Here is a 24,217-nt window from a genome sequence, read left to right on the forward strand (position 1 = left end):
ATAGTAGTTTTTTTTTTTTTTTGAAGAATAGACAATTGCTTTGAAATTCACAGTACTTTCATTTTTGTAAAAGTTAGAATAAGAATACTTTAAGTGGTCGGTACTGCAAGACCTTCCCCTATGGTTGTTGATTTTCACATTCAGATGAGTTGTTTATGAATTGTTTTGTAATTTAAAGTCACATATGTTACTTGTTGGTCTTCAGTGAATAAAATTCAACATTTCAAATTGTACTATAACTTATTTATAATCCTACATGCACAAAAAAAAGAGGGTTTAAAATCTGCAATGTGTGTTATAGGTTAGCAGTTCAAAATCTAGTAATTTTTGGGGTAAAAAAAGCTTATTTCTGAAGATCATCTAGCCTATTTTCTTCAGAGGTTGTTGGCAACACTGACTCGAAATAGTGTTTTGGCGGTAAGGCAAATGATCGGTTTGGTATGAGACGAGTTTGGTTTCCTAATGCTCTCAATTGTGTTTTGTTGTGTTTTATTCCATGATTTGGTTTAGGTAACAGTGGTCAAGAGGAAGGGTTCTTGTTGGAATTTTAAAATTTGGTGTGTATTGTGTCGACATCACGGGAGTATTTAAAATCCAGTTCGTAGTGTTTTTAACATGGATGACAGTGTAGAATTAAATAGTAATGAATCGGATGACGATCAACTTACAGCGAAAATAATATTGGAGAAACTTGGAAGTTCGTGGCTAAATGAAAGGTTTAGTCCTGAGTTACTGCAGCATCAATCAGATATTGTTGATTGCATGTTGGAGCAGGTTTGTCAGATGGAAGAAAATTTGGCGAAATTGAAGAAGAACGACTTTCGTGTTACAATACATAAAATGGAACTTGATCGAATTAGATATATTGTAGCAAGCTATCTTCGCTCAAGGTTGACAAAAATTGAATGCTTTGCTATTGATATTTTGGAAGAAGAAGGTAAAAGAAGTGCAGAAGATGCTTATCTTTCACCAAGTGAATTGAAGTTCGCTAAAGAATATGTATCTCTTATAAATAATCATTTTCAAATTTTGGGTTTGAGACACATGCCGTCAAACTTACAAACCATTGAAAAAACAAGAATGTGTGTAACTCCCAATGTTGGAAGTCATGTTTTCCTTCGGGCCAAAAAAGATATAACTGGTGTTATTGTTGAAGGAGACAGTGAAAACAAGGAAGAAGAGGTGGATCTAGAAGTGAATACGCAGCACATAATGCAGTATTATCCAATCTCTCATTTAGTCAAGAATGGCAGTGTACAATTAATATGACATCAATAAATGGTTAGTATATTGTCGCAAGGTTATCTAGGTTAAGTTTGACTAACCTGCCACAGATGGCGGCCTCGGATAAAACTCATAAATCTGTTTTCAACGTTGTATTACAACTTACTGTTCTTACTTTCATACATGTTGCCTACAATTACCCCTGTTCCATTTCTGGCCTTAACCACTATTAATCAAAAATATTTATTTTCATGCTTCTTTTTGGTCTTTCTTACATTAGTATAGGGATGGCATTTAGATTGGTATTATCGGTTGACCCGTGGTATTATCTCCCCCAACTCGTTTCATGGTTCCAGAGCCGAGTACCTTGTTTTTGTCTAAATTGTGATAAAGGTAGAAGTACAAGGGCCCTGGGGGCTTCTAACTCGCTTCGCTCGCTGTCCCAAGCTCAGCTATATTTTGTAAAGTAAGTAACACTGTTGTAAATCTTATATGTCCAAGATTGGGGGAGATACTAAATATCAACCCAGTATAGTATTACTGCCAATAATTGTTCCGTGAAACACACACTACTTACTCATTAGCGACTAAATGCGGCCGATTAAATATGTCTTCCCAAAGGGTGAGGTGAAATTTACATTGCAGTTGCACCACCCAAACATGACTTAATGTCACGTGGTATTTAGTCCGCCTTGCACACACAACTTTAGTAATAAAAATAGTGATTTATTTACGTTACAAAACATAGCTGAGCGAGCGAAGGGGGGTTAGAAGCCTGCAAGGCTCGTTTTGTTCCATCTTGACCCCCATGATAATACAGCAGCAGCATACATATCTTAAGTTAGTTAATAACACAGTAGGTTTATAACATTGGCAGATTATGCTCTATTGCCACCTCACTTCATATCGCATCAATCCGCGAACACGTACAGTCCATAATGTAACGTACGTTTCTTCCTTATTAATTAATCACCCTACAGTGTTGACCGTTCTAGCGTTTGTTACTGTCATTATTAGATTTAGTCTGATTCTGTTTATTTCTCCGTAAATTTTGTATTTCGGGGCCGCCATCTGCGGCAGTTAACCCTGAAGTTTAACCTTCCGGCACATGCGCTGTTGTGTAAAAAGTACAAGTTGCTCTTTATCTATTCCATAAATCGTCCCTCCTCGATCAAATAGTACAGCATTGTCAGCTTCCTCCGCCCCCTTAGTTGTAATCAGTTGTACATTTCACAATATCTCGATGTGTGGTACTTTTTGCAACGCGCCCTTTCTCACGGAATATTTCGATAAATGTCAACGTGTCTGTAAGAACGAGCACAATGTAACGCAAATTATAGACATAAAGACGAAACATTTAAGTGTCAATAGATATATGATATAGGGTCTACTTACTCATCATACTGCAGATGGAATATTACAGTAGTTACATACTCTTAGTGTTCATAAATTTCTATACCGTAGTTAAATAAGTAAAGTACTGGTGGAATTAACACTTGGTGGGGGTGGGGGTGTAAAGTGCGTTAAGTCAAAAATTCGTGTTTTAGAGAAATCGCATTTGAAAGTTCAGATAAATCCAAAATCCGGTTTTGGGAAAATGATTAGCTGTTGTAGCTCTTCATGTTAATAAGACTGTTTTTTGGATTTATGTCTGAAACCCAAAACCGGATTTTTGAACTTTCAAATGGGACTTCTCTAAAACACTAACTTTGACTTAACGCACTTTACACACCCACCTGCCAATTTATGCCATATGTTGACCTGAGTGGGGCCAGCATTTCTTTAAGAAAACAATTACTTTTTTTAAATGTTGCATAATTTTAATTAAGTAGGGTTAGTTTCAGGGTTTGCCCAAGTGGACCCAGCCCGAAAAAACCCGGTGGGTTTTTTCGGGTTGAACCCACCTGGGTTTTTGACCTGTTTGTTAGTATATTATTGGTACAACTAAGGTGATCACATTGTAAGTGATTTTTATCAGATTTTAGACTTTCCTTGGGTGAATTAGAGGCTTTCACGTTAAGGTATACAACAACATACGATCTTTATAAAGTTCTGAATGCACTAAATGAATTAAAAAAAAACTTACCTTAGCTTGAGATAGTTATAGAAGAAATTAATGTATGGATTATGCTTATAGCCCATTTGAAGTAAAATAAGCAATTTTGTACTTTAGAAAATATTTTCCGTGAATATTGTGCTCGTCGACTTGGCGTCACCGAGGGACATTACCACTCATCCGTTTGACGGGTTTAAGGTCATAGGTGCCGGTACTAATAGTACATATATAAATACATTAGTAAAACTATTAGTATTGTTTCTTACCTTTGATGCAAAACAGAAGTTTCTTCAACTAAAATTTGGTTTTCCAACAATAAAGTTTAGTTCAGTAATTTGTTGCTACTCTTCAAATAAGCATTCTGTAGAATCAACACCAGCAATAGCGTAAAAATTCTTGCCAAATTTAAGAAGCTTAATGCTCGGGGTTCCGAAGACTATGTGACACTTACTATTTCAAGTGCTGAGTTCAAATTTCCGTACTAGTGGAAGTTGTGAAAGAAATGCTCGGGAAGTTCCCGAATTAAACGCAGAAGGATCGGAAATGAATACTTCAACAATAAAACTATTTATTTTACGCTTAAGCCTGCCATACTTCCCGTAAAATACGGGAAAGTCCCGTTTTTGGACCCGAGTGTCCCGCATCCCCGTAAATTTAGTCAGGGAAATGTCTCGTATTTTAACTCCGTTCCATTTCTGCTATCAATACCAGCTTATTCGAAAAGAGAAAAACAAAAAATTCTGACATTGGCTGGGAATCCTGTAATTAGTGACTGAACAGTACGCTGTTGCATGTAACAGTTTCGAGGAAGTTATTACACCACCCTATTCGACTTGATAGCGATCGAAATTTACAATGCTACTTTTTCCATTGCACTTGATGATAACTCGGATACTCTCTGGAACATTAAAAAAAAATACTTTGAATGTTTCTACATTTACAAACACAGGGAAGATTACTAACTTTTCTCCAACAACAGATTAGATAAGTTGACAAGAATTATAATCTTTTTCAGAGGTTAGGGGCACAGAATTGTGCTTTGGTCCAGCTCTTAGAAAAATGTAAATTTGGTCTTGATAATTACACACGACACAATAAGAAAAATCCGCTTTTCATGAGATTAAACTGACGAACGTAATTTTTGCAAATACAGCCATGTAAATAAATATTGCTAAACGCGCGAAGAATAGTGAAGGTAGATTGTACCACTAATTTAAATAATTTGCATATTGTTTTCCTGTAAAGCATTTTTATAGCACATCTTAAGTTTTTAGGCATCTTCAGTCTGTACAATTAATTGCATTGTACGAACAGAGAAAAGCAGCTGCTGCTTAGTGAACTTTCGCCTATTATATTCTTGAAAAAAATTAAATAAAATGAAATCTTTTAGTTTTAGTCTCACGTTATGCTTGCTATGCTCAAGGTGACGGTGATGATGAGAAATGAATGAAATGACGGAATGAAGAAAGTAGGAGGAAACGGGAGAATCCCGAGAAAACCCACGCACAAGGTGTTTGCCCACCACAAAGCTCACTTGGCGCGAGCTGGGATCGAACTAGGAACCCCATGCACTAGAAGTGAACGCTCTACCACTGAGCCACCGTGGCCTATTATACTTTTGTTCATAACCAGACTACAGTTCATTGCATTGTGTTGGAAAGTTGAGGGGGGGGGGGGGTCTGAGGTGTCCCGTATTCTCATGGAGAAAATATGGCAGGTTTATTTGCGCTGGAAGATGTTAATTTCATATAAGACATTTTAAAACATTTATTTATTTCATACAACATGAATTGTATCTTTGTTTTAAATTAATAGACCCCTTTTGGTATTCATATTTGGCGAACGTCAGTCAGGCTTCTTGATGACGATCTACATTTGTTCGTTTGTCTACCGAGCTCCTTCATGGCTGTGCGGTTAGTGTAGGCGTCTTCGACCGGAGGGAGCTCATGTAGTTCGGATTCCACGTTAATCATTAGGTCCCGTCTCATATAGCCTCGCTGCTGAAAGGGACGTTAAACACAAAATAAACTCAACTCGTTTGTCTGCCTCTACCACACACACTATAGTGTACAACGTTCGGCCTTTTAAGTTAACATTTTCAGAGTACAAGTACGAGATACTCTAAATTTCTTGTATAGATTTTGGCGCCATACCAACGTAAAATATCAAAATGGAGGCTATTAAAAAAAAAAAAAAAAAAAAAAAAACAGCGAGTATCCACGCTACAAAGCGCAATTTTCAGTCTTTTAAGTTGAAATTTTGACGGCGGAAGCACCAGATATGCTAAGTTTGCTGTATAGATTTTCTCGGCGATCGAATGTAAAATTTCAAAATGGCGGACATTTTTTTCAAAACAGTAGTAAGCAGAAAATTGTTACAAGTTGTGACAATGGCAATCTTGAAATATAAATCACATTTTAACACTTTTACCCCAAAGATACTGAAATATTTCGAAAAAACCCAATTAAACCCGAAAAAACCCATATGGGCCCAGGTGGGTTGGGCTTTTTCAAAAAAGCCCGGGTTTTTTCAAACCCTGGTTAGTTTAGGTCAGCTTGTTATTTCAATGTAAATTATGGCTGTACTTACTTTTGCCTCTCTCTATCCGAAATAGCCCCAATTTATTATGCGTTTTGGTGAGTAACAGCGGTTTGCACTCCATTAGATGTCTAGACTAATATGTGATTTCCACTTTCTTCCCTTGTGTTCTAGTAGTATGTCGTTCGTCAACTTGTTATTGGTTAGTTTAGGTTGATAGGTGTTAAAGGAAATCAGTGTAACGGCTAGTCTTTGTTTTTATAACTCGAGCTGGAAAATGGCATTTATTCTCTTCAACTCCGCCAGCCTTTCAACATGACAATTATTACTTAGAAGATGTTAAGTTAGATTACGTGTAGTTTCCTTCACGTAGTGTATAGGTTTGGCCCGGCTGGACGCGCCTGAAGTTGGCCCCCCATCTCTCCCAAATTACACAAAACGTTGCACATCGTTAGTGCATCATTAGTGCACGTTAGTGCTATCAGCGTTTACGAAGTATTGAGGATTTTTGGTGGGGGGCCAACTTCCTATTAAGTTAGCCCCCCCACTCATCTTTATAAAGACAGGTTTTCACAAAACTTAGCGCATCGTTAGTGCACTTAAACACACTAAGCACTAACGTTAGTGCTACCATATTTTAGGATTTATTCAAGATTTTAGATGGGGGCCAACTTCAGAAATATCAAATTCTATACAAATAGAGGTAGAAACATGCAGTTAACTACAATCGTTATTGCATCGTTAGTGCACTTAAATGCACTAAGCACTAACGTTAGCATTAGCATATTTTGGGATTTATTCAAGAGTTTTGGTGGGGCCAACTTCAGAAATATCAAAGTCCATACAAACCTTTAATGCTTTCTAGAATAGCATTAATTTTTTGTTAGTGCTTGAATTTGGGGCAAGTTCACCGTGCCCTTCAAAGATATTGTACTTGTAGCACCTACACTAAAGAAGTACTAACGTTAGGGGTTGGTGCACTAAGAACCACTAACAATTGCACTTGAAGATATCATTAGTGCTTTTCAATTTGGCGGAAATTTGATGCAATTAAAAATTCCCAATAAATTTCTTATGGGAGTTTCGTGACATGTAATTGGCCATAACTAAACTAATAGTGAAGTGCTAACTAAACTGTTAGTGTTTTCTAGAAGCACTAACGAATGGCACTAAGTTTTTAATTAGTGCTTGAAGTGGGGGCGCTAAGTTCACTCTGGCCTCAAAAGGTATTTTAATTGTAGCACCTATATTAATGAAGCACTAACCTTAGGTGTAGATGCACTAAGAAGCACTAACAATGCACTAATGATTGCTCTAGAAGCGATCATTAGTGATTTTGAATTTGGCGGAAATTTGATTCAATGAAAAATTTGCCATAAATTTCTTGAGAGTCTCGTGATATGTAATTGGCCATAACTACACCAATAGTGAGGCATTAACGAAATTGTTAGTGTTTTATAGAAGCACTAGCGAATGGCACTATTTTTTCCGTTAGTGCCTAAAGTGTGGGTGCGAAATTCACGCTGACTTCCTCAAAGTTTTTTTTTTTACTTGTAGCACCTACACTAATGAAACACTAACGTTAGGCGTTTGTGCTCTAAGAAGCACTAAGAGAGGTAATTAGTGCTTTTGAATGCGATTGGAATTTGATACAATGAATAATTCCCCATGTGTTTTTTGTGGGAGTTTTGTAACTTATAATTGGCCATATCTACACTAATGGTGAAACACTAACAAACTACTTGTATCTTCTAGAGGTACTAGCAATGCACTAACGAATAAAACTAATTTTTTCGTTAGTGCTTGTAGCGGGAGCTAAGTTCACGCTAATTTCGAAAGTTTTCTTTACTTGTAACATTAGTGCTTCCTAGTGCACCAACATCTAACTTTAGTGCTTCATTAGTGTAGGTGCTACAAGTAAAAAACCTTTGCGGGCCAGCATGAACTTGGTTCCCACTTCAAGCACTAACGAAAAATAAGTCCATTCGTTAATGTATCGTTAGCGCTTCTGCAAAACACTCATAGTTCCGTTAATGTTGTAGATACGGCCAATTATATGCCACAAAACTCCCATAAGAAATTCATGGGGAATTTTTCATTGCGTCAAATTTCCGCCAAAATCAAAAGCACTAATGACCTCTTCTACTGAAATAGTTACTGCTTCATAGTGCACTAACACCTAACGTTAGTTCTTCATTAATGTAGGTCCTACGAGTAAAAAACCTTTGGAAGCCTTCATGAACTTGGCGCCCCCACTTCAACCAATAACGAACACTATTAGTATAGTTATGGCCAGTTACATTTGGCTCATTCCATCTCCATTTAGGCAGGGGCAGGTGACCATCTCCGATTTAAAAAAAAAAAAAAAAAAAAATATATATTTGGTAACCCTGTTGGAGATATGAAACCTGCGAAGAGGATTTTTCCAGAAAAAATTTTGTCTTCGAGTTATGGGCTAACGAAATTCGGTCGAAAATCACTATTTTTAATAAGAAAGTGAATGAGCAAAATCTTGAATGACACGTAGTTCAGTAACTACTTGTGATAATTGGATGATTCTTTTTTTATTTAAAAGTGCTCAGGTTACATTTGAAGTTCTGTTATAAAAAGCTCGAATTACAGTTCAACAAGAGTATTTTGTAAACACCGGAAAACTTAGTAAAAAAGTAAAATGCAAGAATTTTGACATTTATTTACCGTATGAAAGAATGAGAGAATAGCCGTATTATTGTGACACAACATAATACTCCCTCTGGGATCCCTATAGATAATTTTGTTTCCCATTTACGATAGCACATGGGAGAGAGAACGTGAGTGAAAGTATGATAAAACGTCATTTTCGCCTGAAATTAGGGCGGATTTTCTCCAAAAGGTCATTCTTAAAAAATCTGAAAATCTGCCCGAACAAACTTTCATTGTTCCCTATGTGAATCATTCAAACAGAAATGGAGATATTTGTGTATTAAATTTTACGCAAATTTTTAAAATATTGTTGCACAGGGGCTGGGTATGCAACCACGCATAACATTGGTTCCTGTAATGTATGCTACCATGGTACTGGAGTAGTTGCATATTATTGTGCAACATGTACCTAGGTATGATGCAAGTGTTTTGCAGTACATGAAACGCTCTGGAATAGCTCCCATTTGACATTTAGACTGCATTGGAGATACATTGCATTGTGTGAAGTGTTGTATGTCAACGATATTACATATTGTGCATGTCAATGCATCGTCTTGTTCGTGTGTCACAATAGATATACTATCTAATGTATATAAAAGTTAGTTAGCATTGTAAATATGTCTTCACAATATAGCACCAAAAGAGTTAAGTGCAGTGATTATCTAAAAAGACACAAGAAAGTAATATACAAAAGCAACACGAAAAATTTTACTGTTGTTGGTGATCTTGCAGAGTCATTACAAAATTATTTTGGATCACAAGTACACGTAAACAGTGCTGATAACTTGTGCAAAAACTGTTTTATTTATTACAAGGCTCAGATCGAAAAACCAGCTGCTTCGGTTGGACCAAATAGTGCGATCATTATTACAGATCAAATGACTGCAGATGACGATTCAGTGACTTCAGGTCCAATCTACGTTCCAAATAGTGCAGTGATTGATACTTTAAATAGTAGCTTAAGTGTACTTGGTACGCAAGTGTCGTCCGTGAAAAAAACATGGCAAGTGAAGGAAGAAAGAAGAGTCACGTACGTCAGAACTAGAAAACGTGTTTTCGACGGCAGTGTCTGGAAAATTACAATATGCTTTTGGCGTGAGTGTACCGTGTTCCTCAGGAAGTTCGTCCGAGAGTTGCAATAATTGTGAAATGTGGTTTTCCAACATCACTTGTGCAATAGAGAAATCATCCTATCGTGAAAAAGTACGACTTCTCAGTATCGTGCCTGATGATCATCGAACGCATCCCATCTGCGACCAAGTATCTAATAGATAAGTCACGCAAGGTGAAAAAAGAAAAGGGTATGTGGGCAACGCCAGATCCATACCAAGGACAGACACCCTTTACCGACCAGGGGGGCGCGGTGGCTCAGTGGTAGAGCGTTCACCTCTGGTGCTTGGGGTACCGTGTTCGATCCCAGCCCCCGCCAAGTGAACTTTGTGGTGGACAAACACCGTGCTCGTGGGTTTTCTCGGGGTTCTCCCGTTTCCTCCCACTTTCTTCATTCCACCATTTCACTCATCTCTCATCATCACCGTCTCTTTTAGCCTAACCGGCATAACCGTGGGACGTAAAACTCAAAGATTTTATTTAATTTTCATCCTTTACCGACCGCTTACCTCGAGACTGCATTGTCATATTACGTAGATGATAGTAAAGACTGTTCTAGACAAAGTCCGAATCAAAATGATGTTTCTGTATATGAAAACGGTGAAAAAGTAAAAAGGGTTAAACGTTTTATGACCCGCTCCATTAAAAAAGCCTTCAGATTGATGAATGAAGGTAATCCCGATATAAAGATGTCTATTTCTAAATTTTATTCTTTACGTCTCAAGTGGGTTAAATGTCAGCCGGTGAAACAAACATGTACGTGTATTTATTGTACAATATAAATCTCATATATACATCCCTGAGCAATCTTACTGAACGAAAGTTAGTAGATACAAATCTGTACTCTTTGTGTCTCTGTGGCGATCCTACCGAAAAGTGTTGGTTGCAAGAATGTGAGAATTGCCCAGGACTAAATGCAATTTCGGAACAAAGTTTAGAGATACAAGATACTGATGAAATCATGTATGCACTATGGGATAGCGGAGATCTTGTGAAAGAAACTGGAAACATAAGTAGATTTTTAAAGCATGTAAAGTACTGGATTTCAAAAGGAATAACTCATAGCTATATTCGAAAATTCCAGGGAGAAAGTATAGCGGAAATAAAAAGATCTACACTTCTTGAAACATCCTTGGTATTGCATTTCGATGTTGCCAAGAACTGGTCTGTTGTTTTGCCAGATGAAATTCAAAGTTATCATTGGCACAATTCACAGATATCTATATTTACGTGTGTAGTGTTCTCACAAAAAGTTATGCGGTAGTGAGCAATGACTTGCAACATGATAGTGCTCATGCACTTTGTGTAATCAAACTGATACATCAAGATGTTAATGAAATCACCGACTCATACAATGAATTGCTAATAATTTATTTTTCAGATGGAGCAGCTTCTCATTTTAAAAACAGGTTCCAGCTATATGAGCTTGAAAAACAAGACGATTCAATCAAGAGAAGATGGGTCTTCTCGGCAACGGGACACCGAAACATTGCATGTGACGGTATAGGTGGGCTCTACAACAACGTTTAATCTTCGAAATGACCCGGTAAGAGCTCTGCCGTGTCGCGACAAAACGCTGTAACTTGAGTTACATTGTTTTGTCGCTATAAGTATTTTTGAATTCCTCTTCCCCACCGATATTTATTTTCACCAGGCCCAGCATTGAGCTGAGTCAAATACTTTTGAAAATATACCAAAGAGAATTTCGATGTAAGTAGGAAATTAGCTGGTCTGTAGCGACTTTACGGCTCTTTTTCTCAAAACTGCTCCGCCAAAGTTACAGCGTTTTGTCGCGACAGGGCAGAGCTATAAGGGATGCATAATTGTTTGTCAACACGGTTTCAGAACTTATCAAAGGCACGAGGCTCTTATTAAGTACACGTACTATTCAAGACTTCAGAAAATAAAAAATCACAAAAGTGGGCCAATGTTACACCTGTGATTGGTATTTAGTCTAGTCATTTTTGGCAGATCGACAATACAGACACATTCACGAAAGAAGCACGAAACATATACTTGAAAAAATACAAGTAGCTAACAGTTTCAAAAGAATGTTATATTCTGAATGACCTTCAAATTGAAGATTTTGTTGCTTGCGTCTATGATAAGCAGTGGTGGGTGGGTCAAGTAGTTTCACTCTCACAGGAATTTTGCGATATTACAGTGTCTTTTATGATTCCTCGTGGACCTGCAACTTCCTTTAAATGGCCAGCTGAAAACGATGAGTGTAACGTTAATTTGAAAGATGTTCTTCTAAAACTCACTCCGCCGTCTCCCACTTGTACCTCAGCACGCTATCACAAATTCCTCCCCAGAGAGGTGATGCTGGTAGAAGACCTCCTTCCTTCAACATGACTGTAGAGAGAGAAGCCAGTGTGTAATAATTAACTATGCTATTGATTAATTTTTCATGTTATTTATCAGGGTGGAAAAAAATCATGATTTTTTTTTAAAAAAATCATTTTTGTTGATTTTTTTGATTTAAATCGATTTTTTTGATTTAAATCAAATCTTTCTCCTCGTAAATTACAAGTCGCGAACTGAAGAAAAAGCATTAGAAATTAGTATTAAATGCTAATTATGCCATTTATGTGAAAGTATTAGGATTGAATTTTGAATTAATCCCCAATTGTTAACCTCTGTTAATCCCAATCATTGTTTCTTAACCCTTTTAAATTATGGCCTTTTTTTAAAAGGAAGATTGTAGACTTTCAGTCAAGCAGCTACATCATCCCTATTTATCCTAGGATCATGGGTCATACCTCATTCTCTTCAGAATGGAACAGCTTTTGAAAAGGTAACATTCAGATTTCCCTATCATGCCCCTGAAGCGGGAAATTTTGAGAGAAAATGGTTTTTATCTGACTTTCTTTTTGTTTTCAAATTTTGATCCCCTCTGGACTAATTTGTGTTAAAGCACATATCTCAAAATGAACTGGGAAATACTAAGGGGTGTACTAAATGTGTGTGTAAAATTTCAAGCTATCTTGAATAGTAAGGGCGGGGAAAATATTTAACAATGAGCTAAGAACATCCCGACAATGCCCCAGATAACACGCATGTAATATAGGAATTTTCTCAGACATCTCTATTTATCCTAGGGTCGTGATTTGTACATTATTCTCTTCAGAATAAAGAAGATTTTCAATCGTATCATTCAAATGTCTCCATCGTGTATCTGGGGCGGAAAAATCAAGAAAAAAAGAGATTTTCTGTTAAAAAAATATCCTTTTTTACTTTTTACCCTTCTGGACCAACCCCCTGTTTTAAGGTAGAGATCTGAAAGACTGAAAAATACTAAGGGGTGCATTGAATAAATTTGCAAAATTTCAATCTTCTAGGTGCAAAAGTAAGCCCGCGAAAAATATCCCCCAGATTCCCTTGTAAAACAGGATCTCAGGCAACATTTTCCTGAAACATCCCTATTTATCCTAGGATCATGGTTTGTACGTCATTCTCTTCAGAATAGAACAGCGTTTCAAACAGTACCATTCATATGTCCATCTGAGTCGCGGAAAAAGTTTTTTTTATTTTTTATTTATTAACATTTTCCCTCTGGACCTCCCTGTTTTCACGCAGAGATCTGAAAACATCTGAAAAATACTAAGGGGTGCACTGAACGAGTGTGCAAAATTTCAGTCTTTTGAATGCAAAATGTAAGCCTGCCGAATAATAATAATAATAGGCATAAAAAATATCTTTTTAAAGTTATGATATCATCACACACTATGTCTCGACGCAGAAAGGCGTGAAAGCATATGTAACATATTCTACAGTGCCTTCAGTCTTGGAAAAAAAAACGAAGTAAATAGGTTCATTGGTACTTTTTTATTCGAATAATGAAGATTCGATTTTTAATAGAATAAAAATAGGTAATATAATTTAAAAGTTAAGCATTAAGGAAAAAGTATATCAAAATGTCACTTTTTTCACAAAAGTTACTGATATTTGGTAGAAGCATATTTTTAAAAAATTGGAACTAGCTTGAGGCACGAAATACATAAATTTCACCTCAAGTTATAAATCTTTAAAAAAAAAATAGGAGAGGGGATAGAACCCCTCTATATACGCCCTATTATCTGGGAACAAACAAGCAGACGCGTACGCGAAAGAATTTTCATCTCAAATGTCAATGGTGATTTCCCCGTTGGAATAGTTAACGATTTAAAAACCCAAATCCATTGTTACGAAGAAAAAGCAGTATTGCTCCGTTGCCCGTTCAAAACGGGATTTTCCCTAATCATCCTGTGCATGACACTTGTTTTAATACTATGCTGTACATACTGTACATTTGAGTCTCATTGTATTATAATTATTAACTTCCGTAACCGAAATAATACAACAGAAACGGGATTTTACTTATTTTCACTTTAAATTATTTTATTTCGGAATTTGATTTAAATAAGCGATTTTTATTTAAAAAATCAAGTGATTTAAATCAATCCACCCTGTTATTTATACATACCACAAAATTGTTTAAATCGACCACTTTTGGTAACATGTTAAAGGCCATTCTTAAAAAATCTGAAAATCTGCTTGAACGATCTTTCATTGTTCCCTATGTGAATCATACAAAAAGAAATGGAGATATTTGTGTATTAAATCTTTCGCAAATTTTTAAAATATTGTGTTGTACAGGGGTATGCAACCACGCTTGGCGTAGTAGTACTTTTTAATTTTGCATCGATTGAAGAAGTAAATCGAAACGTGCAACGATGCAATATTCTTATACAAACGTACACTAGAATATATACATATATTTATATATACATACATATATATATATACATACATATATATTCTATTATCTGCAAAATTAAAAAGAACTACTACGCCAAGCGTGGTTGCATACCCCTGTACAACACAATATTTTAAAAATTTGCGAAAGATTTAATACACAAATATCTCCATTTCTTTTTGTATGATTCACATAGGGAACAATGAAAGATCGTTCAGGCAGATTTTCAGATTTTTTAAGAATGGTCTTTTGGAGAAAATCCGCCCTAATTTCAGGCGAAAATGACGTTTTATCATACTTTCACTCACGTTTTCTCTCCCATGTGCCATCGTAGATGGGAAACAAAATTATCTATAGGGATCCCAGAGGGAGTATTATGTTGTGTCACAATAATACGGTTATTCTCTCATTCTTTCATACGGTAAATAAATGTCAAAATTCTTGCATTTTACTTTTTTACTAAGTTTTCCGGTGTTTACAAAATACTCTTGTTGGACTGTAATTTGAGCTTTTTATATCAGAACCACAAATGTAATCTGAGTACTTTTAAATAAAATAAGAATCATCCAATTATCACAAGTAGTTACTGAACTACCTGTCTTTCAAGATTTTGCTCATCCACTTTCTTATTGAAAATAGTGATTTTCGTCCGAATTTCATTAGCCCATAACTCGAAGACAAAATTTGTTCTGGGAAAAACCTCTTCGCAGGTTTCATATCTCCAACAGGGTTACCAAATATATTTTTTTCAAAAAAAAAAAAAGATAGTCACCTAGTCAATTTTCCATATACCTGCCTGAATTGAGATGGAATGGGCCATCTCAGGAAAATCACATAAGAAATTTAAGGGAAGTTTTTTTTCACTGTGTCAAATTTCTACCAAATTAAAAAGCACTAATGATCACTTCTAGTACGATCCTTAGTGCATCGTTAGTGCTTCTTCGTGCACCAACCCCTAACGTTAGTGCTAAATTAGTGTAGGTGCTACAAGTAAAATATCTTTGGTGGTCAGCGTGAATTTGCACCCACTTCAAGCACTAACAAAGTAATTAGTGCATTCGTTAGTGCTTCCTGAAAATACTGATACTTTGTATGGAATTTGATATTTCTGAAGTTGGTCCCCACAAAAAATTGAATAAATCCCAAAATATGGTAGCACGAACGGTAGTGCTTAGTGTGTTTAAGTGCAGTAACGATGTGCTAAGTTTTGTGAAAATGTGTCTGCATAAAGATGGGTGGGGGGGCTAACTTCATATGAAGTTGGCCCCCCCACCAAAAATCTTCAATATCTCGTAAATGCTGATAGCACTAACCTTAGTTCTGAGTGCACTAACGATGTGCAACGTTTGGGGTAATTTGGGGGATTCAACTTCAAGGACGTCCCGGCTGGGCGTATCAGAACTTGACCCGAAAAAATCATAATTGAAAAAAGAAATTGATTTTCATTTAAATTGATTTTTTTCTTTAAACCTATTGTAAGTGACCTTTTCTTTTTTTAAAAAGCGCAAGGCGATTTAAATGATATTCCTTTTATAAGTTGTAAATTGCGGGAGTTTCCAGAGTCTATATTTTTTTAAGGCGTTTCTCACACGTGACCATTACTCAGCATCAGTACTTCATTGGAGTAAAGTTTGTTAGTCGATATCTCGCTAAATTAAATAAAATTTGAAATTTTTATCTGAATAGTGAAACAATAGAGCCTATTATACATCGTCATACTTTTCCATCAAATATTGTATCAAACTTTACTTTGACGGTAATTTGGTCAAATAAGTTGGCTAAAACTTTCGCACCCATTATAAACGATCAAATATAAAGATGAATATCATTGCTCAATTGTTTATATTTCTTGATTCAGTTGTTAGGTTACTTAAACGTATATGTGAGTTTTATGGTGGCACCTGCTGGTGTAACTATAATGAATAAGGTTGTAGAAATGAATGGAATGACTATTCACAGTTACTTCTGTTTCATTTCCCTCCTTATTTCTGTTCCCAAATACATCTTATTTTCATGCTTTCTTTCTTGTTCACTAAATACGTATGAATTTATATTGTATTTGCTAGTCTGATGCTTAAATTTCATCTAATTCAGTTAATTTCCGAGTAACTTTTGTAGCTTTGGGACACTGATTAAGAATAAATAATCAATCATAAAAATATTAGGTTTTACAGTTAAAATGAGAGAGAGTACATATTAAAGAGGATTCTGCAGGTCATTAAAATTCCGGAGGAATTTTTCACAGTGTAGAAAACTATTAATTTATATTTAGAAATGCAAAAATATTAATGCTCTAACCTGTGTGATTTTATGCAACATCAAGTGTTTCTCACACTATCCTCATTTACGCGCCCACTCTGTCACCCATGTCCCTTCCCTGCCTCTTGCGAACACAACCCTGTGCTAAGTCGGGGTCCTCTGCTGGGCTCCTGCTTTGAACTGGTTAAATATCATCCCCTTTTAATGGCCACCTAACGTAAGTAGCTTTCTCTACAATTTTTTTAAAATGGTATTAGTTCGACGCGTATTTATAACAAATAAAGTCCTCGTAAAGTAAATCTGCACTCATGAATGCAGCTCCTACCCTAAGAAATAATTTCTAAGACATTACGAATAAATTTCTTGAAGAAATAATTATAGTAAGATAGCACATAATCATTTCAGACACATCATATGCATGCATATTGTTATTCTGTAAGCAATAATCTGAGCATACGATAAAGTAACAACCAAAAAGTCTTAAGAAATCTTTTAAATGAAGTAAAGTGGAAGATTTTTTTTTTTTTAATTTCACTGAATATTCTCGATCTACACCAATTTTGGGAAGTCGCCTGCGGTACTTAGTCCTAATATTCTTTAATTTTATAGTTATACAAAACAGATTACTGCTAGTATGCATCGAAAGAATGTCAACTGTTTTCCGTGTCCACATCATATTCGATTTAATGCAACCGCATGGCGATTTTCGTTTGTTTTCTTTGATACAATGTTGGATAGAAATAGAACAAGTTCTAATTTAGAACAGTTGTACCAAATGTTGTAACCAACCCAAAAGTTGCATACAACTTGGTATCGTACACGTTCAAATTCCACTTTGATGAAATTTCTGATACAATATATATGATGGAATATTTGTTCATCTCCAACGGGCTTAATGATCTAATTATATTTCTCAAAGAAAACTTTTAAAATAAGAAGTAGAAAGAAAATAAATAAAAAAAGAACGAACTATTTCTAAGTAGCGCAGTGGAAAAAGTAACACGGCAATAACATAACCTTCCTACTTCGACTTTCATCGACCTCTTTCCAAGAAAACAATTAAAATACCATTAATTTAGTACACAAATCAACAATTGAAACTCATGTATATGGGTCATTCTCAGAAAAATCAAGTATTTCATTCCAGTTTTTTTTTTTTTTTTTAATTTATTTATTTATAAATAATCAAAGGTTATTCAAACTTGTTGAAACTTAATTACAAGGTAGGTCTTAGCTTAAGTAATAATAGTGGAATAGTGGTTCAAATCAAACGTATAGATTTTAATAACTTCTAACACTGAAAAGAAAAGTCATGTTCACAGACGTGACAACCTGATCCATGGATATAATAATTTGTTTTACAGCTGTGATGATATAAGCCACATAGAGCATTCAGACTATAAAATGTGCTTCTTAGGCCTTAAATGTAGAAAACTACTTTTCATAAACCTATAACATATGAATATGGCCTAATGTAATTCTTCAAAGGCGTACAAGAGGAAAAAACTGCTAAAGAATCAAAAATCACATCCTGAAATGTACCCACGGCCTATTGGGCACTAAACCAAAAAAAGCAGTTACAAAAATAGTTTCAGTGCATATTTTTGAACTTGGTAAGGGTATCTGTAAAGATTATTGGTAACATTTATTTGTTTGAGATTGCGCTAAAACTTAACCACAGCACTTTTGTCAACAGTTTGTATATTTGCATTTTCAGGAAAAATAAATTTGTCAACTCCAGTCGATTTCCTCATAAAATTGACACGTAGCTCTCCTTCAGAGTCTACTCTTTTCACCATGCCAACATAATGCTGTACACGGTCCCTGTTAAATTTAAACTCAACGGCTACATAGCTGTTAGGTGTAATGGTCTCTGATGGTTCTTGATCATCTTTCTCATCGGAATAGACTTCCTGCACCTAAGTGCTTCAAATTTGCAGCATCTAATGTTCATTAAGGAAACTAATCGATCATTTGTAGTTTTTAAGTAGCTAATAAATTATAAGAAAAATGGCAGAAGAACATAAACATCTAAAAGCAGCGAATAATCTATATACATGCAGGCCACTAACAAAAGAGAGGGACAACATACCTATTACTAATTATCTTGTGTTAAAAAAAAAAAAAAAAAAAAAAAACGTTGGATCATTACTTTTCACTTGTCAAATCCTATTGTGAAAGCAAGTTTGCCAACATTGCACTGCATGCAGGATAGCCGTCTTGCCTGAATATTGCTTCTGTTGTCTTTACTCTATGTGATCTCGTGTACTTTCGTAGCTCCTTGAAAAGTCTGTAGGTCACTTGGGAGAAGTCTATCCAAACTCTCTATCTCCTCGGAATTGATTCCGTGAATATCAATGGTGCTGCTTTCTTTCAATGCTGAGACAAGAGCATCGATATTCGGAATGTCTTTGCCATGACTCACAATACTGTCTGCTAACCTTTTGATACACCCACCTATACCATCGGGTGCCCCTTTCTCATGTCCCTTCTCCGAATAATGCCAGTGAAGACTGTCAACCTTCAGTTTCTTTGCTACGAAAGTACCGGCCAAGTAAAATATGTTCTTATTCCTGTATTGTGTACTGGGTCCATCACTCAGAAGGTGGATTTTCCAGGGATTAGGCACTTCTTTCTTGATTGCTGCAAAAACAGGTTTCAGGTGTGTACATATCAGGGTGGATTGATAAATCAGTCTGATTTAAATCACGATATAAATCAAGATTTAAATCACTTGATTTTTAAAATAAAAATCGTTGATTTAAATCAAATTCCGAAATAATTTAGAGTGAAAATAAGTAAAGTCCCGTTTTTGTTGTTATTTCGTTTATGGAAGATGATAATCATAATACAATGAGACTCAAATGTACAGTATGCACAGCATAGTATGAAAACAAGTGTCATGCAGAGGATGATTAGGGAAAATCCCGTTTTGAACGGGTAACAGGGCAATCCTGTTTTCTTCTCTTCGTAACATAGGGTTTATATTGTAAATCGTTAACTATTCCAACGGGGAAATCACCATCGACATTTAAGACGAAGATTCTTTTGTGTGCGCGTCTATATATTTGTTCCCAGATAATAGGCCGTATTTAGAAATGTCCTATCCCCTCTCCGAATTTTTTTTAGATTTTATAACTTTAGGCAAAATTTATGTATTTCGTGACGCAAGCTAGTTACAATTTCTTTAAAAATATGCCCCTGCCAAATATCAGTAACTTTTGTGGAAAAAAGTGTCACTTTGATAAGCGTTGCTGTATTTTTTCCTTAACGCTTAACCTTTTAAATTATATAACCTATTTTTAGGTGATAGGATAAAATCTTCATTGTTCGATTAAAAAAGTACCAATAAAGCTTTTTACTTCGTTTTTTCAGGACTGAAGGCATTGTAGAGCACGTTACATATGCTTTCACGCCTCTGCGTCGAGACATACGACGTGAGGACGTCATAATTTTTTTTAAAAAAGATATTTTTTGTTGTGCCTTTTTTATTATTTTTTGGTGGGCCTACATTTTGCATTCAGAAGACTAAAATTCTGCACATTCGTTCAGTGCACCCTTAGTTTTTCAGATCTCTGCACGAAAACAGGTGGGTCTAGAGGGGCAAAAATGTAAAAAGATATGTTTAACAAAGAATAGCTTTCTTCGCGATTTTCCCGCCTAAGATGGTACCATCTGAAAGGCTGTTCTATTCTGAAGAGAATGATGTACGAACCATGATCTTAGGATAAATAGGGATGTCTCAGGAAACTTACCTGAGATCCTGTTTTATACGGGAATCCGGGGTATTTGGGGATATTATTTTTCGCAGGCTTAGTTTTGCATCTAGAAGTTTGAAATTTTGAACACTCATTCACTGCACCTCTTAGTATTTTTCAGATTTTTGCCTTTAAACAGAGGCGGTACAGAGGGGTAAAAAGTAAAAAAGGGGATATTTCTTAACAGAAAATCCCTTTTTTCGTGATTTTCCAGCCCCAGATAGCCTACACGATGGAGACATTTGAATGGTACCGTTTGAAACTGTTTTATTCTGAAGAGAGTAATGCACAAATCATGATTCTAAGATAAATAGGGATGTCTGAGGAAATTTTTATATTACATCCGGGTCATCTGGGGTATTGTGGGGATGTTCTTAGCTCATTGTTAAATATTCTCCTGCCCTTACTATTCAAGATAGTAGCTTGAAATTTTGTACACACATTTAATACACCCTTAGTATTTCCCAGTTGATTTTGAGATCTGTGCGAGATCTGTGATTTTGAGATCAGGGGAGTCCAGAGGGAATCAAAATTTGAAAAAAAAAATCAGAAAAATCCCGACTTTTCTCAATATTTTCGGCTTCAGGAACATGATAGGGAAAATGTGAATGTTGCCGTTTTAAAGGCTGTTCTATTCTGAAGAGAATGAGGTATGAACCATGATCCTAGGATCCTAGGATGCTTGACTGAAAGTCTATAATTTACAAAAAAAAAAAAAAAAGCCATAATTTAAAATTAAGAAACATTGTTTGGGATTGATATAGACTAACGATTGGGGATTAATTCAAAATTCAACCCCAATACTTTCACTTAAATGGCATAATTAGCATTTAATAATAATTCGTAATGCATTTTCTTCAGTTCGCGACTTGTATTATACGAGGAGAAAGATTTGATTTAAATCAAAAAAATCGATTTAAATAAAAAAAATCATTAAAAATGATTTTTTAAAAAAAAATCATGATTTTTTTTCCACCCTGGTACATATTGCTATAGGATCATGTCGTGTGCTTTCAGAAAAGTAGTACAGATTGACTTGTATTGGACGGATTCTTCTGTTGCAGTTTTGTAGTATATGACAATATGGAGTGTGCCCTACTTCATACACTCTCCAAAATGTACGGATTGGGCCTCTTCGCCATATTTACATTGATAATTTTCTGAGAAGTCGATGTGTACAGAAACTTCATCATCAGCCAAGGACTTCTTAATACTGCTTGTAACATGATACTGATGTTTAATGTTGCCTACTGTTCAAGAAGCATGGTAAACTTCAAAACCAATTCACGCTTATTACAGGTGATTATCTCTTTGTATGTCTTTTGTATGGTTCGAGTTCCATCTTCAGTGACGAGTTTTTTTAGTACCCATTGTATTTATTTCGTATTTAATTTCTTCATCTGCAAAATCATTATTCAGAATTTGACTATTTTAGCAACATGGTTTCTGTCACTTCCTCCCATACGGTAAAACCTATTGTGAAAATTTGGTCAGATTATGCTTTTTAATCCAAATCTGAAAGTTTCACACACCCAGTGTGTGGCATGATGGCGGCAAAAATTGTAGCGCGGCCATTGGTGGAAAATTGGGATTTATCATCCATGTTTATATACATGTAGGTGTAGACATGGCTTTACAATTCAAGATTGATCACATAGTGTCGGTGCTGCTTAAGTCACTTTTTAAAAAAATGATAAGTATGAAAAGGAATTTTAAAAAAATGGGTAACTTTTGTTAAGATTTTTACTTTATTACTGGGGCAAGAAACCTTCATAGGCTTTATAGTACGTCCGCTATCCTGGTATACAGTTGCTGTCCGATGCCGACACACCGCGGTTGGATGTCATCAAACTCAGTATGGGGGCTTATTTATGACTGGCCGAAGGAAAGTCAGTGAGGGTGACAGATCTGTTGTTGCCACATTTTCCCTTTTGTGTTATTTCTAGAGGTCTTTTTCTTAAATAATAATAATAATAATAAATAAATAAAAAAATAAAACATAATACCTAAGAATTTTGTATACGAGGAAAGTTGCAAAACTGCTAATATATATAGAGAAGTGATTAGCAATTAATAATAATAATTATCCATATTTAAGTATTACGTTTGTTCTACAGATTCTCTAAGTAGGTTTTAAGTGAGCACATATGATTGTTTTATTCATCTTAATAGTCTGGCAACAATAAGATTTGCAGAGTACCTTTCATTTTGGGGTGACCAAGGTTTCTTGATGTTTTCTTATAGATTTTCATGTGCTGAATCCAAAACTGCCGGGTGCAACACTAGCACTCTTGAGCATTTCCCACAAAACTCACTAATGATTTCCCCTCCCCCTTTTTATTAAAAAATCGTTGACTTCGGGGAAATTATCTGTAACTTCTACAGTAGTTAATGTAGAATAAAAAATCAAATCTTGTTCTGCTTCTAATGAAACAGTCTTTCCAACTTTGTTAATTTCTTGGGGCTGCGACGAACAGGAAAGGGAGATAAAATGGGAAATTCTGGAAAATTCCCCTGCCAAAGCATCTTTCAGCTCTTAAGGGTCTTCACTACAGCGAAATTAAACTACCGCTAATTTTAAAGTTTTTCTGTAATATCTTCAAAACAAATAATAATATTCGAAAAGCAGAAACGTAGTGAACTAGACAATATGATTCTGCATGTGATACCGTTATCACAACTCATCTATCTGCTTTCGATTTGCAACTCTAGATAGATTTAGCATTTTTTGCGGGTTCTGTAAATAGCGGCATACCAAAACCAGATAGGTGAATTGTGGTAAAAGTATCACATGCAAAATCGTAGAAGAAGACCCTTAATCGGTGAAGACCCTTAATATCCAAGAGCCGTACCTCGAATCTCCATTCGGAAAGAAAATATTTTTATATTTTTATGAACTTTCGACACTAGCAAACAATATTAGGAAGGGTACCGCCCTGGCACCCTTGAACATTTTCCACAAAACTCACAATTTCCCATCATTTGTATTTTACCAAAAAATTATTGACTTCCGGGAAATTATCTGTAACTTCTACGGTAACTAACGTAGAGTAACGGTTCAGACATTGTTATGCTTCTATTGGAACAGTCCAACAATATTAATCACTTGGGGCTGCAATGAATAGGAAACTAAAATAAAATGGGGAAATTCCGGAAAATTCCCTGCCAAAGCATCTTTCAGCTCTTAATATCCAAGAGCCGTACCTCGAATCTCCATTCGGAAAGAAAATATTTTTATATTTTTATGAACTTTCGACACTAGCAAACAATATTAGGAAGGGTACCGCCCTGGCACCCTTGAACATTTCCCACAAAACTCACAATTTCCCATCATTTGTATTTTACCAAGAAATTATTGACTTCTAGGAAATTATCTGTAACTTCTACAGTAATTAACGTAGAATAACGGTTCAGACCTTGTTATGCTTCTATCGGAACAGTCTTTCTAACAATGTTGGCTTGAATGAACAGGAAACTAAAATAAAATGTGAAATTTCGGAAAATTCCCTCCCAAAGCATCTTTGAGCTCTTAAAGTTCAAAAGGGATGGGGTGTATCTCCTTCCGAAAGAAATATTTTTATATTTTCATGAACTTTCTATATTTGAAAATATCCGTACACACGTGAACTGTAACCGTGCGATACACACTTGAATAACTAAAATTTAAAAGGAATTTACATTTATAGAATTGAAAAGCAGCACAATAGATGATACAATTATCTTCCTCATATAATTTGGGCAGTAGGATATATTTAGTACTTGTATTCGCTTTTGTTTTTAACAATCTAAGTTCAGTTTATGATTGCTGGCTAAAAGTTCATGGATTTTAATGTTTAAATTTCCTTTTATCTT

At 35.5% G+C, this 24,217-nt stretch overlaps 1 protein-coding gene across 1 annotated transcript in view; it reads left to right on the plus strand.

Moving 5' to 3' along the window:
- The first annotated feature begins 392 nt into the window (after window positions 1-392).
- The window catches only part of Sld5 (DNA replication complex GINS protein Sld5), a 76,650-nt gene continuing 52,825 nt past the window's right edge, over window positions 393-24,217 (plus strand). The window contains exon 1 of the mRNA XM_081769332.1: window positions 393-1,281. Within this exon, the coding sequence (XP_081625458.1) occupies window positions 616-1,269 (654 nt within the window). The 5' untranslated portion in view covers window positions 393-615 and the 3' untranslated portion in view covers window positions 1,270-1,281. The remainder of the gene's footprint in view (window positions 1,282-24,217) is intronic.

This window comes from Thermobia domestica, chromosome 8 (genome assembly GCF_964235325.1).
Source record: "Thermobia domestica chromosome 8, izTheDome1.hap1.1, whole genome shotgun sequence".
Taxonomy (NCBI): Eukaryota; Metazoa; Arthropoda; class Insecta; order Zygentoma; family Lepismatidae; genus Thermobia; species Thermobia domestica.